The sequence below is a fragment of the Seriola dumerili genome, unplaced genomic scaffold (assembly GCF_002260705.1).
Source record: "Seriola dumerili isolate Sdu_G_001 unplaced genomic scaffold, Sdu_1.0 BDQW01000807.1, whole genome shotgun sequence".
In the NCBI taxonomy this organism is placed as follows: Eukaryota; Metazoa; Chordata; class Actinopteri; order Carangiformes; family Carangidae; genus Seriola; species Seriola dumerili.
The window spans coordinates 186,868-202,315 of record NW_019175062.1 but is presented as its reverse complement, the minus strand read 5'-3'; the positions used below and the strand labels follow the sequence as shown (position 1 = coordinate 202,315).

Genomic DNA, 15,448 nt, shown 5'->3' with positions numbered 1-15,448 from the left:
TGTGGTTGTCATGTAACCATTTGTCATAATTGCCATGTGAAGTCTTGAGTAGTGGCTAAAAAGAGTTTTGTGAGGTCACACTGACCTTGACTTTTGACCTTTAGCCACCAAAATCTAATCAGTTTGTCCTTGAGTCCAAGTGAATGTTTCTACCACATTTGAAAGGATTCCCTTGAGGAGTTCTTGATATACTGCGTTCACAAGGCCATAATCATGTTTTATGAGGTAACCATGATCTTGACCTTTGACCTTTGGCAACCAAAATCGAATCAGTTCATCCTTGAGTCCAACTGTACCAATTTTGAGGAAGTTTACTCAAGGTGTTATGGAGATATTGCGTTCACAAGAGCAAAACCATGTTTTGTGAGGTCACCGTGACCTTGACCTTTGACCTTTGACCACCAAAACCAAATCAGTTTATCCCAGAGAACTAGTGTATGTTCGTGCCAAATTTAAGAAGCTCCGTTAAGACTGAGATATCGCGTCCATGAAAATGGGTCAGACGGACAGAAAACCTGAAAACAATATGTCTCATAACATAACAAGAACAACCTTAGTCTGACCCTTTCAGCCAAAATCAGCCCAGTCTGAACCCACATGTCTAAATTCTTTCATCCGTAAATCACTCTCTCTCTCAAACACACAAATATTCCACTCAGATTCTAAACTGACAGTGCAGGAATCAGTGTAAATGCTTTGTCAAATGTCACCATCGTTTCCAGCCTCGCTGCAGAAAACAGACTCTGTATCCAGAGCGGGAAACGCCTCAACATCCTCCATCTGTTATGGAAACACATCTCAGTCTGACGACAAACACAACAACACACACACATATGGAGAGAGACCTCAGCATCCCTCACGCACACAGAGACAGCATTGATGCTTCACCTCTTCAGCCAATCCTGGGCCAGACCTCCCACCTGTCTCACTTCCTCCTGCGATAGGCAGCCAACCACACACCATCTGTCTCCCTCGCCTGTCTCCATCACTTTCATTTACACCTCACAGTTTACAGCAGTGTGCAGGCATGTGTGTCCCAAACCCCATTCTCCTTGTATAGACCATATTCACATTCTCATTTTCCTCTGACATCACGCTAATGATGGGAAGCGTTGAACACTTTAATGTCTCTGAATAAATCCTGCGAGAGAACAGTGAGATGGTTGAAAAGCTTGACTTGTTTACTTCACATTCCTTTGACTACACTGATAAATGGGCAGATGAATTTGCCAGATGTTGAAGGTAAAGAGCAGCCCACACTGGAAACACTGTAAGCTATTGCTAGGCTAGCAAACGTGAAGTTTGTAATGAACGTAAATGTCAATGTTAGAACACAGCAGTACAACACTTCCCACCCTGAGCATGACATAAGGTGAAAATAGCCACCGTGTGAATATGGTCTTGTTACACTGTGATATCCTGACATAGAAAAGCATGGAAGCAAATATAAATACTGTAGATAGGGGTATACTTCCTTATCCATTCCCTCCCTCGGTGTCCAAATGGGCTGTGATTGGTCAGTACTGAAGCTGTGAGTGTTGGGGTCTATTACTGCTAGTACTTTGTGTTATCAATGGCTAATAGAGAACAAAAATTGAGTTTCAAATAAAATCCAGTGGTGATTTTTGAAGATGCTTGCTTGCATGTGTTTCCATCCACCTGTGTATTTTAAATTTGTGCTAAAAAAATGTGACTGGAAACACCAGAAATTTAAAAAAAAAAAAAACTAAAGGTGAAATATAAAAAAAAGGTCAGAAAATATTCCACGTGTGTGGAGTGATGAGGAGGAGGCTGTAACCTTCCTCACATTAACACATGACACAAACAGAAATGTCAGATTTTTCAGAATGTATTCCTTATCGTTTTCCATCATTTGAGCTGTTTTAATGACCTCATCTCGTTGGACATATATAGAGACATACATATAGATACATACACACTGTAGATGTACATATAATTAGTATTCTGATTTTAATTAGTATTAGTATTAACATAGTTACATACCAGGGTTGGCATCAGGGACACTGTCACTCTCTGGCGGGGAGGAGACATGTGTCTGCTCTGTTCTGACTGGAGACACTCGCACCTGCAAATATTAACAGACACACATTAACACAACATATTAATAAGGTTTGATCAGAGTATGTTCATGTGTCCTTTAGTGTTTTAAACAGAAGCAAATGAGAGGTGAAGTTTGCTCAGCCCCTCTGGTAGATATATGTGTGTAAAAGTTAATGTTACAGTGTTTTGTGTTTTATATTGCGTATATTTTGTCATTTAAATCCAAATTGTTTTGTTAATTTGTTATTTTCTAACTTGATTAACAGCACAGCACAGTTTACCATTGCTAGGCAACCACAGATTTAATTTTGTGATTTAATATATAAAGGGGAATAAGGTAATTGTTTATATAGGGAAAGTTTATTGTTGTAAATAGTAAATTGATATAGAATTAACATTGTAAATATCTGGCAAATAGTTTTATTGTATTTTTGAAACAGCATAATTTTGTCAGTTTTATATTGTGATCAATGTGATTATTGTGATGGTTTTATTGATTTAGTTGGCAGCTAAGGTTTTTTAAGTAAATCAAATGAAGACCAGCTCACCCATGGTGCCTTTGTTGTTTATCCTCACAGACACTCAGTATGTCACCCCTTGAGTACTGAACTTTATGGGCGTAACACTAGCATTGTCATCGTTACCATCTAGCTCAAAGCAAACCTGGCTGACGTTGACTGCTGGCAGGGTTTCACTGGCGGGGTGTGGGCTGGAGGTGATCTTGGTGACCACGGCCGGCTGTGGAGGTGCGGTGCCCAGTCCAGGGGGCCTCGTCTGGGGTCCGCCTCCAACTCCAGACCCCTGGAGGGAGATAGGACTGTGAGGCCCGCTGCTGGAGCTGGAGGATGACCTCCGCCTGATGAAGGCAATTTCCACCGTAGGGTCTGGTCTAAAACAAACGAACAAACAAAGAAGTACTTTTTATAAAGTGATAAATGTAGAATTATTAAACATAATTTTTTTTTTTTTTGTTAAATAAAAAACACACTTCCTGTTAATCCTTTCTGTCATAAATACATATACAACACAGAAGGCGATGAAAAAGGAAAAGAAAACTTTACAACTTTACAACTTTACATTTCTATTATTATTTACTTGTATTTACTTCAAATCTATGGATGCTTGGGTTAGGGTTACAATGACATTGCATTTTTACAATCATCTCTCATCATGTTTATTCTAGTGGCATCTTATTCTGGAGCTAAACTCTTCTGTTCTTGTTTCCTTGTTGTGCTATATGTTGTCTGTTGAATAATTTATGTCCTTGAAAAAGTATCCAGGTGCCAGGTGTGCTGGACCTGAGTTTAGTGCGTGTCAGGATGCTCCTGGCCTCCTCATACGTCACTCCGATAAGGGACTCTTTGTTAATGGACACCAGCTGGTCTCCGACCTGCAGCCTGCCATCCTGCCAACACAAATACACAGAAACATTTACATCCTGGTCTTCAAATGAGCCAAATGAGCCACTGGGAAAGCAGGAAAAAAAGCACATTTGGGTACAACACCTTCAGTTTCAACATTTTTCTGTACATCCTGTTATGTTATAAAGGTTGAGTTAGGATTTAGCTTCAACCCAAAGCATATGAAATTACAGCAATGTAATAAAAGCAGGTAGAGATAGGAGAGACCAGAGTTTTGATGGGTTTTGCCTGATGCTGGACGACAAAAAGCTGAAAGTGTTCTGTTGAGTAAATAAAAATGTTGGATTTGGGCAGACTTTCAATACATCTTATTTGACAGATTAAATATTAAACAATGCAACCTATTTTTAGGTTTTAACATAAATCAGTGTGTCATCTGTATAGCGGCAGTAGCAAATTTAGTGTTTGCAAAAGGTACACTGTTGTGGAAGCAGGTAAACAGAAACTAAAGCAGACCGAGGGTGGAGCCTTGGGGAACACCACAGGTTGGATTTAGCTGTGAAACAAGCACACCAACTACAACACAGGAAGTTCTACATTTTTCAAGAAAAGCCAAAACAAAAATTTACATAATCAACTAGTATAGTGTTTCCTAGCTGTGGGTCCCCTCTGGGTGGATTCTGGGCAAATGGGTCAACTTCACAAAAAAACATTTATTTTGAAGTATAGCAAATTTTGCACAATGCCTTAATTTTGAAGTATTTTCTCCTTTTGCAGATTAGGGGTACAACGACAAATTGCTTTAAAATATTGATGGCCAGGGATTTACCAAGCTAGGATTTGTCGGTCATGTGGTCTTCGCTTTGCACATTGTAGCGGTTCAGCAGCTTGTAGCATAGAGCTAGCTATGAGAGTTTTTAAGGTACACTCACATGGAAGCATTTAGAAATATGGAAGTTTGAATCTATAATTCCACAATAACTGGGAAAACTCTGCAGAAGAAGATCCAGAGCAGCTACTAAATGGACTATAGTATGGATTTTACTCTTTCCAGCAAAGCAGGTGTTTATTATGAGGTATGATAATAACATTTACATGTTAAGCTGCAAAAACAGTTTCATAATCCTGAATTAGCCTGAGTTAAATCTAACTATTGTCATAATGCTTTTAATATTGTCCAATTTTAAGCATGAATGACATTTTGCTCTAACAGTGTTTTTTTCTTTGAATGGTTTTAAGACCACTTTCAATTTGTTAAATTTTGTTTTCATTGAATAAAATGGAACAATGGAAAGTAAAGTGGCTCTAACTTTGTCAGACGGACACAATGCACCGGTCACGAAAACCAAACGACCACAGTGAGGACCCTGACCTTCTGGCAGTCTCCTCCAGGCACTATTTCCTGAATGAACACCATTGGTCCTTCGGCACGGTTGGCTCCCCCCTTGATGACGAGCCCCAGGCCTGTTCCCTTGGCAACACATATCAACTGAATGACACTGTCACTGAGAGGAGAGAGTGAGAGAGAGAGTTAGGATGACACTAAGCATGATTAAAAACCAGAGAGCCACGCTGCCGCTCACGGTCAATCCCACCACCACATAATCTCCACCCCCTCCTCCTCCTCTACCTCATCCTCCTCTTCTTCCTCTCTCTCTGGTCTTCCTACACTCTGTGAAAATGCTGAAGATGCTTTCCACTATTTTTAGTCATCGCTGGTGTTTCCATCCTGCTAAATCAGACAGTTTATGTAACCAGCTTCAAACAATTTCATCTGTTCCCTGTTTTTAATTTAATGTAATTTTTTGTGTTTGTGCAACAGTATGGAAGCATCCAGGAATGTTGTATACTCATGTTTTATGCAGGATAAAAGTTAGATTTAACTTTTTCACTCTAACATGAAGCTTTATAATAGAGTGTCACAAATTAAAACAGTAGTTCAATCAGTGCTTTTAATATATACTTATTAAATGTCTTTTTTCCTGACGGGGCTGCAACAGATTTAGGATCTTTCCCTATTACAAATGTTTAAAATGTTTCATTATAATATATTAATACTTATACTAATACTTATATTAATACTTATTTCAAAAAGCTTATAAAAATTTGCATTTGAATTATGCATTAGAGACCTCATAGTAAGAAATAAATAAAAAATAATTAGATTTCCTAATTAATAATTCTATTTTACACCCCATCACTGTTTATATAAACATGTCTACTTGTTCTATGAATATATATCTGAATGTATATTTAAATCACTGAAAATTTGTATTTCTGCTATATATATTTCTGCCCATTAAGTTGGAATAATTTTGTTTTCAGACACAATCCTCTGTTTATTCCTATTTAAATGCATTAGTAATCACTTTTGACCAGGTGACATTATGTGTCCCAATTACCCAGGTGAAATGAAATAAATCACATTGTCACAATCATTTCATGGAAAGAGGTAAAAAATATTTTATTCCAACTTTATGAGCAACATTATATATATATACATATATATATATATATATACATATATAGTTGTTTTTAAATTTTTTAATTTCCACAGGCTGCACACTGTTACCTTTGTACACACCTTGAAATAAAACAGCTGTCCGTAAATTGAAGGGATCAGGGAATATGAAAGAAAGTTCAATTAAATTGTGATGAATTATAGAAGTTAATTTTAAACTTCAGTTAATTCATCATTTAAAGACAGCAGGAAACTGAATTATTAACTGGTGCATTTCATGAAATTTAATATTCTTTGTCCTATTGTTAGCTTACTTTGAGTTTAATTTAATTTAAAAACAGTTTCAACTAATTGATTGATTAATTATTTATTGACAACACTACAAAACACTAATTATTGTAGTGGGACACTCATGGCGTGCTCCTGAATCCAAAATGACCAAGAGGAAATCCGCTGCCGCTGTTTGATGCTCACCTGAAGGCGTGCGTGGGCGCGTGCACGGCGTAGGGGGGGTTGGCAGTGTAAGGAGGGGCGTGGGTGTATGCGGTGACCCCCTCTTTAGGACTGAGGAGCTGGGGGCTTTCCGATCTGGAGGAGGAGGAGGAGGAGGCGGTGTCTGTCAGCTTCCCTAAACAGAATACAGAGAAGAAGAAGAAGAAGAAGAAGAAGAAGAAGAGAGGTGGGTGAGAGAGAAGAAAGAGGGAGGGAGAAATAGAGTGGGAGGGAGGAGGAGAGTGGGGGGAGGATAGGACAAAGATAGTGATGGAGTTACACAGGTCCAATCAGATCAGTTTGGTTCATTAGTAATCATCAATCAGTAATAATCGAGGATTTATTACTGAGGCACAGACAGAGAGAATAAAATGGTTTTAACATTTCGTGTTGGAAGGTCAGACATTTTTTTCCAAGTTGAAAGCATGTTGGGAAAGAGAGGACATTTTTTCAAGGTGAGGACATCTTTGGAAAATTAGGCCATTGCTGGAAAATGATGACATGTTTGGAAAAGTCAGGGATTTTTTTCAAGGTGAGGACAATTTTTGAATGAAAGAACATTTGAGGGAAGTAAACAATTTTTGGAGAAGTCTGGAATTTTTTTGGAAACAGAGACATTTTCAAAAGGTGAGGACATTTTTGCAAAGTGTGGCCATCTTTGGAAAATTAGGATATTGTTGTACAGTGATGACATGTTTCGGAAAATTATGAACTTTTTTGGAAAGCCTGGAAATCTTTTTGGAAACAAAGACATTGTTAGAAAGTGAGGACATCTCTTCTGGTCCTGTCCTCTTTAAAGGTCTGTTTGAGAGCTTAGACTGGGTGTTAGCGTTAAGGTCAGAATCTGGGTCAGGTCAGGAGACAGCTCAGGTGAATGTCCTCACAGGTGAGGTTCTGTTAATGTCTGAGTGTGACTGAAGGTTTTACCTGTGGAGAGCTGAGTGGGAGAGATTCGTCCTGAAGCTGTGTAATTATTGGAACCATACTTCTCCATCAACTCAGCAAACTCCCTCCTGAAGGACACAAAAAAAAAAGTTAAAATAACAATAACAAATTTCCATTACTCCAAGACTCCAAGTCAAATTATCTGATGGTTGGAGACACATGAAATCTTGTGTTTTTTTACATCTCTCTGTGTTTCCTTGTTTCCTCTCTTTTATTCTTAAACTGATCTGAAAACATGAAAATCCACAAAACTGGATATACAAGAATTCTTCATTGTAAGTTCTTGTATTTTGGATGACGAGTACATTTCACCGATGTTTACTCTGAGTGCAGGACTTGGTCTGGTGTGTTGCCTCTGTTTGTGGTCTGAGGAGAGCAGGCAGATCTGTGAGGGTTTGTCTCCCTCACATGGACACAGAGGAAACCTGAGGTCACTCATACCGTCGCTGTCTGATCGGGATTTGATCGGATTGGCTGTTAATGCCTTTTAAACGGGATCAGCTCTGGGGTAAAGACAACACATCCAGCGATCAGAGGTTCCACACACTGATCACCTGTCTGACCTTTGTCATCACAGCAGAGTCTCGTTTAAAACACGAGCAGCTTTAACCTCAATTAAAGAGTCAAAACACTATTTCATATTATGCCTCTGAAAACACAGTTTATCTCATTAAACCACAGTCAACCACAACCATCCATGAAGTTCATAAACCAACATCACCCGACCCTCAACCACCCCCCTCCTAAGAGGAAAAGGTAGATATTATCTACTAATAAAGTGTTCTGTTCTGTTTTTATTCACTTATTGTCTCTTTATCCTTTGCTCTGAGTGTTATGTTTATTTATTTTTATGAGTGCTCATTGTATAATATATCTCACTGCTGCATACCCAACTGCCCCACTGAGGACAAATAAAGTGATTGGTTGATCACTGACAGACCTGCAGACTGCTGCAGTGCTGACCTCTGCCTCACCAACACATTAAGAAGTAATGTTGTTTTTTATGTGTCAGTTGTGTTTTCGGTGTGTTTCAGTTGTGTGTGTTTTACATAACACATAATTATATTATCTTATTTAATGTTTCAAGTGTAAGCGATGCTGCCACTAAACAGCATTTCATAGTTTTATTTGTCACATGCACATACTGTGCAATGCAATACAGTGAAATGAGAGTTGGACTTGGTACAACTGAAGATAAACCCAAACTTCTCTGCAATTTCTTCTTCCGATATTACGAAAAATGGCACATATGGCAGGAAATATTGTACTATTCACTATTACTGAATAATGACTAATATTTACTCTCAGACTGTCCTGTGGTTGGTTTGCTTTGCTTTCAGACCACAAAAGTCCACTTGGAGACAGATCCAGATCTTCCTTTTTTTCAGGTGGTTTGGGTCCAGCTTCCCCACCAGCTGACACTGACAAAAACTAAAGCAGCAAACACACCAGAGTTCAGCCAGACAGAACCAAACAGGTCTGGTGTGACAGCACCAACAGTCTACAGTCACTGGAGCATCTGATGAGTTTCTAATACCAGGGGCCGGTTTCACAAAGACACACTCTGACTGCGGCTTGGATCTAACAAACAGTCAGACTTCAGATAGACTGAGTCTAAATTCATCTCTTGCACAAAGCAGTTAGTTCTCTTCTTAAGCCGGACTGCAGTACAATGAACTCTGGGTAAATTAAGACTAAAGAGCTCTGTTTACCTTTGCAGAAAATGTTTGTCTGGAAGAATTCAACAGTGACAAGGACGTTTTACTTTGGAAATTCAGCGAAGGAACAATAAAAAGTAAAATCTGATTTGGTCCCTAAAAAGTCTTTCCCTTGTCTTTGTTCTCTCCATAACAATGTTAGTAAAAAAAACTAATTATGAGCCATGTTTTCCTGTTTTTTTGTTGTTGGGTGCTACTGGTCAGCACAGGTGTCATTGATTGTTACCATGGTAACATTGGTCTCAGTCCTGAGATAGTCAGGGGGAAAGGTGTCTAATGTGTTTGCCTTATAACGAGTCAGTGTGACTAACATTAGACTGATCTATGGAGCAACACTACAGAGCAGTCTGAGGCATCTCTGTGAAACTGAACCAGGAAACTAAAGTGTTGGTTGAACAAAATATTAAAAAGCAGCTTTGCTTTAATTAGATGTTTACCACTAGTTGGGTCATAAAGGTCATGTTGTTACTTATTATTTTTTTTCGTCTATGAATATTATTAGTAATTACTTTGTTGATGAAATTAATAACAAGCTGCTGATCAGTGATCTGATCTGTCCTGACTGTCCCTGAACTACCCCTGAGAATTCACCAAACTCGACTTTTCACGTCTGGACAGCAGCTTAAAAACCACATAATCTTCCAGCCTCGATCCAATTCAGCCTCCTGGACTCACCGAAACTCCATCAATAAGCTTAAGAGTCCACGTTTGTTTTTTTCTGTTTTTATCCATTGAACCTGTGAGGACAGCAGAACGAAATCCCCCCCCCCGCCCCCCGCTGTGTGATTGCATCATGGCGTCCTCACTGTGACCCGCTGTACCGCTCGGGGGCCAGCTGCAGATAATAATCATAATTTGTTTTAAGTGTGAAACAAAACAAATCACTGCAACAATCGAGGTCGAGCTCCGAGACGAGATATATCTGACGTGTCGCTGCAAAGCTGCTTTCACGCACACACACATACATACAAATACCCACACACACACACACACACACACACACACACACACACACACACACACACACACACACACACTCTCTCTCTCCCTGCTGATTTGGTTTCGTAATAATAAAAATGAAATGACTTCTCTCTCTGCCAGAGGTGGGACGACCTTTCCTCTGCAGTCACAACAACATGGTCCTTTCCCATCAGCCCCTGTAATCTGAGGCTGCACCTCAAATCACCTTCTGTCCCTCACTTAATCACTTTCCCTCCAAACACCACCTCTAACCTCGGGGACAAACTCATTATCATCTCTCTTTCTTCTTCTCTTTCTTCTCATCAAGACGTGCCTCCACCCTGAGCACCACACTCTGGGTTCCCTCTGCTTACCCCTTCATCCCCGCCAGCAGTTAAAGGTCCAGTAGCTGTGTCTTCCATTATTTTCCTGGGCAACATGGCCCTGTGTATCCCAAGATTCATTGCACGCCAGTACTGACAGCAAACAACACAGACAGAGAGCCTGAGGATAACACTGTTAAATGTAAGTATTGAGTTTCAGCTCAATTTAACAGCTAACAGTACAACTGTTAAAACCAAGGGCCTTAAAACCTCAAATTTCAGTGAAAAAAAGTTATGTATTGTCAAGGTTGCTAGGTGACAGAAGCTGCACAAGTTCAGGAACAGCTGGTGACACACAGCGAAAAACCTCGGTGGACCAGACCATCTTATTTAGGTTCGGCCTTTGCGGTCTACGAAGGGCCGCGTCTTCGTAGACCATATCCTCCGAAGGATGCGGCCCCAGAAGTGGGACACATCTAGTGTTAGCGGTGGTGCTAATGCTAACTCTTTCTCTCTCTCTACCGACAAGGTTTCAGGTTTATTTAGCCCCGCCCTCCATCCCTACAAGTTGACAGGATTGGTTTTCTTAAGTTTGTGACGTATGACGTTAAAGTTGCAAAAAAGCAGAAAAAACTGGTGGAAAAAAAAACAAATTTTGGTAAAATGGTGACGGGTTTATCATCTCAAATACGAGCAGTGTTATCAAACACGCTTTATAGCAAAGAATAGAAAGAAAACAAAATAATTAGCTCTCAGTTTTCTAATTTTGACCTTTTCAGGAGATACTAGATGTTAATGAAGCGCGTCAAACACTGATTGGAGGCAGGATGTGAGGTCAGAATATGAGGACCTGATAGGACCAGGTCTATCTGATGGTCGGGACACAGACTTCATGTTGGTAAAACCACAACCGGGACTTTAAATCAGAGGAAACGACCGCAGTCTGTGCAGCCGCCTGCCGCTGTTTCTGCTGAGCCCCGTGTTGCTCTGCGTCTCGGCTCAGCTGGAGCTCTGTCCTCCTGAGCCGAGACCCCCTGGACAGACAGCAGAATGTCCCTATTGTGTCAGGCTGCGTTTGTCTCAACGCGGCAGGCTGACGTGGAAAAGCACAGGGGACAGCAGAGTGCCAGGTCGGTTTACCTCCTGCTGGGGAATCTCGGGACGCTGCCTGTCGGGTTTACACCAAGGACAGATCAAAGTACTGACATGCTTCACTTCTGTGGGCGGTCAAAGCTTCAGATCATAAGACACGTCGCTCGTCTGTCTCTAAAAACGTCAGCAGGTGGTAACAAAAGGAGTTTCCATCTTCATTCTTCCTTTTAATTATTCTCAAATTACCTTGATTCATGTCAATTTCTATCGAGATAAAATGATTATTGTGCCACATTCTGTTTCACAACAAATTTCATCCCCCCTGCCAAAACCATCACCCCATCCATTTCCTGGTTACGTTTCAGCGTACGTTAACGTACGTAGGAGTGTGTCATCATGAGTAGGGACTTTAATTTCCTTGGAGTTACTGAGCGGAAAATGTTGAATATAGTTCAGTAAAATGTTGAATATATGTTTTAGTATTTCTCAGTATGTCGGTGCATCGCTGCGGAAGAGGATTAGGGCGACATGCGACAAAAAAAAAAAAAAAATTCACAAATTTATTTTGGTCCAATTTATTTTTATTATTTTTACACGCTGAATATATTTTTTGTAGTTTTCAGTAGTACACTAATGTTACAACATAGTTGATATTATTTGTTTTGATCTAATTCACCTTTATTCATTTTTATATTGTATATTTAACTGTACATAATTAGATATTATATATTATCTATTATTTTATTTATTTATCTTTATTCATTTAATTCATTTTTTTTTCGCTGAATTGTATCTAAAGTTCAAGAAAGTCCACTGTTAAAAACAGTTTCTTATTTAAAGTTCAATAAATGTGTGGTGTTTCCAAAGTGAAAGAGTAATCATGTTGTAAATAATCTTGATCTCAACATTGATCAAAAATAATCCTGATTATGATTTTCACCATAATTGAGCAGCCCTAGTCAGAAGTTAGTATTTCTTGTAAAGAAGAGCAGCTGTGGTGGATTATCTTTTATAGCAGAAATCACAAAGTCTGCCTTTTGAAGAGAAACTGCAGATTAAACTCCAGCTGCACAAGATTGTTATTAACCAAACCTCTGGTAAAAAATAATCAGATTTAACGTGGAGTTCTCCAGGAAAAAAAAAAAAAAAAAATGGCTGACTGCTTGTGAAAGAAGGAGCTTTGTTGCTTTGCTGTGTGTTACTGGAGAGGGGATGGTACCTGGCCAGGAACAGGCTTTCAGGATCTCAGGCATCTTTCAGAGAGGATTACCCAACATGAAAGCAGCAGGAGCCTCGAGATGAGGCGGCGAAATTGGGCAGAGCGAACACAGCCACCACACTGAAGTGAGGACAGGTACGAGCTCAGGCAGATTATCACCTGGATTAAACTGTGTGGAAAATGTGAAGCAGCACATGATGTCAAACTGAAAAATTTGTGTCACTTTCAGGTCTTACACCTTGAGTTATTGCTGTTTTTTTTTTTTTCACCTCAAAACTCCTCTGGAAATGACTGTCTCACTGGTCTCCATGGAAACCAAAAGTCCATGATGTTTTTGTGATGAAGAGCAGAACCACGGAGTGTGTCTGGAGCTCCATGTCCCGACTGTGTTCACACTAATTTTAGATGAGTCAGAACAAAATGACATCAGTGGCTCTGCAGGACACAGATCACGATCACCTGACAGCAAGGTGCGTCCTCGCTCGACCTCATTACATGACGGGGACACCGACAGAGACACATGTCAGCACAAAGACCACAACACAACACAAGGACAGTTACAGTTCAGCTGAACCCAGAGAAGTGTTTTATAGGCCATGCAAGAAAATAATAGACTTTGAACGTCCTGAGTTAAAGGAAGTAGGTGATTATTTCACAATAAAGGCAGTGCATTTCTTTACCTGGATTCATCGTCCCTGGCGATGAGCAGGGACATGTGATTAGAGAGTGAGGCCGTCCTCAAGATCTCCACCGCCCTATCAGGAAAGAGGACCATTAGCATCTGTGACGTGTACGGAAGTCGAGAAAGGCCATACTCGCAAATATTTTTTTATCCCGTCATCTCAAGATAACAAAGCTCGTTAGTTTGAGGTGGGGTAAGTTTGAAGGGCCCTGAAGTTTGGGACAACCTCGCCATTAGAGCAGCACATTTGTGTCCCGTGTGCTCCCCAGCTAACAACAATAACTACTAGGGATGGGCACTTGAAGAAATTTCCTTGATCGATCATCGGGAAAATGAACAATTAATTATCATTATAAACTTTTCATATTAAAATGCCTATGGCAGAAAATACTGAAGAAAGCGTCTTTGTCCTCAATGAAATCTTTATTCCAAGAAGAGATTATAGTCCAACAACAATCCTCCTTAACACGGCAGTTAAAGTTTAACTGTTTAACTATTAAACAGAACAAAAAAGAAAATGCGGCGCTCCTAATGGCAGCGGAGCCCGAGGCTCTGAGCTCTTCATCTTTACCTGCGATGCCTGCGGCAGCTGAGTATTCATTTTTCTCTGTTGACAACAACTGTTGACAACATCGTTGATACACACGTTAGATCGATCTGTTTCAGCGTGATCGACAAAATCCTTAAGGATCAATTATTGATCATCGATTAATCATTCCCACCCCTAACAACTACATGAATGCTGTTCTTGCCATCATCATCAAAGCCTGGCAAGTGTGTCTTTTCATACAAGATCGTTTTCAGATCAGTCCTCGTCAGCTAACAAGTTACTAAGGATTCTTATTAAGGAGGAGTATAACTGCGACTGAGTGTATGAGGTTCAGTCGAAATTGTTCCTGATAATATCTCGTTATCTCAGGATAATGAGCTTTGTTATCCTGACATGACGGGATAAAAAATATTTGTATGTATTTCTCGGCTTCCATATATATATATGTATATATATATATGTATATATACATGGAGGACTGGGTAAGTTAACTGATGGACGAGTCCAACATGTTTCTTCTGAAAACATGAGGAAACTACATTCCTAGCTGCATCAAATGTGAAAATAATAATAACAACAACAACAACAGTGATAAACACAGCACACACAGTCAAACTCACCTGTCATTGGTCACCCCTATCAGACTGATGTTATTGACATCCAAAATCAGGTCACCTGACTTAAGCCGACCTGGAACAGAGAGTGACAATCAGACAGACAGGTGAGGGAGGATAATAACAATAATACTAATAACAACAACTGTCAGAGTATTTCTCCCAGTATAAGACAAAATATAAAAACACTACCTACCGTCCATGGCTGCCAAACCACCGGCTATCACGCGCTTGATGTAGATACCAAACTCCTCTCCCGTCAGCTCTCGGTAACCTCCGATTATTTTCACACCTGTGGACACACACTCAGGTTAGTCAGGAAAACGTTGATGCTTTTGACACTGCTGACAGAAAGATCCTGCATTTGCACAGGCTGAGCTGCAGTTCAGAGACGAGTCAGACGACGCCGAGGATGATGATGATGATGATGATGATGATGATGATGATGATGATGATGATGATGATGACGATGATGACTCAGAGGTCAGAGAGGTCAGGAGGAAGATGCTTACCGAGTCCTTTCTTGCAGTCGCAGAACTCCAGCCTCTGTACGGCTCGGTTGATGCCGTGCGGGCCCATGATCGTCCTGGCAACAAGCAAAAACACAACAGGTTCAAAAACAGATCAACATCCTTCCTCATACAAAGCCTCCCTCCCTCTCTCCCTCTCTCTCCTCGGTGCTCTGCTGCACAAAATAATCAAATCATCACAGGATTTTGTCATTGTCTCCCCCTCCCTCCCTCCCTCCCTCCCTCCCTCCCTCCTCCACCCAGTCACATGCAAACCAATAAAATCTGTTGCGTCTTAAATGGTTGAACCATACTGTGACCTGGATGTTGTGAAGCTCCAACAGACACAAACAACGATTAAAAACTGTCAAAGGAACATTACAGAGCAATTATGACGTCCTCGACAGTCTGTGTGTGTGTGTGTGTGTGTGTGTGTGTGTGTGTGTGTGTGTGTGTGTGTG

General features: G+C 40.3%; 1 protein-coding gene across 2 annotated transcripts in view; it reads right to left on the bottom strand.

Annotated features, from left to right (window-relative positions):
* stxbp4 (syntaxin binding protein 4) overlaps positions 1–15,448 on the bottom strand; it is a 45,588-nt gene that overhangs the window by 21,600 nt on the left and 8,540 nt on the right. For both annotated transcript variants that reach the window (XM_022765987.1, XM_022765988.1), the window contains exons 2-11: positions 14,991–15,064; positions 14,675–14,770; positions 14,485–14,554; positions 13,313–13,387; positions 7,303–7,388; positions 6,358–6,511; positions 4,795–4,927; positions 3,360–3,466; positions 2,725–2,950; positions 2,005–2,086 (exon numbers count right to left, since the gene is read on the bottom strand). In XM_022765987.1, coding sequence (XP_022621708.1) covers positions 2,005–2,086; positions 2,725–2,950; positions 3,360–3,466; positions 4,795–4,927; positions 6,358–6,511; positions 7,303–7,388; positions 13,313–13,387; positions 14,485–14,554; positions 14,675–14,770; positions 14,991–15,064 — 1,103 coding nt within the window. The remainder of the gene's footprint in view (positions 1–2,004; positions 2,087–2,724; positions 2,951–3,359; positions 3,467–4,794; positions 4,928–6,357; positions 6,512–7,302; positions 7,389–13,312; positions 13,388–14,484; positions 14,555–14,674; positions 14,771–14,990; positions 15,065–15,448) is intronic.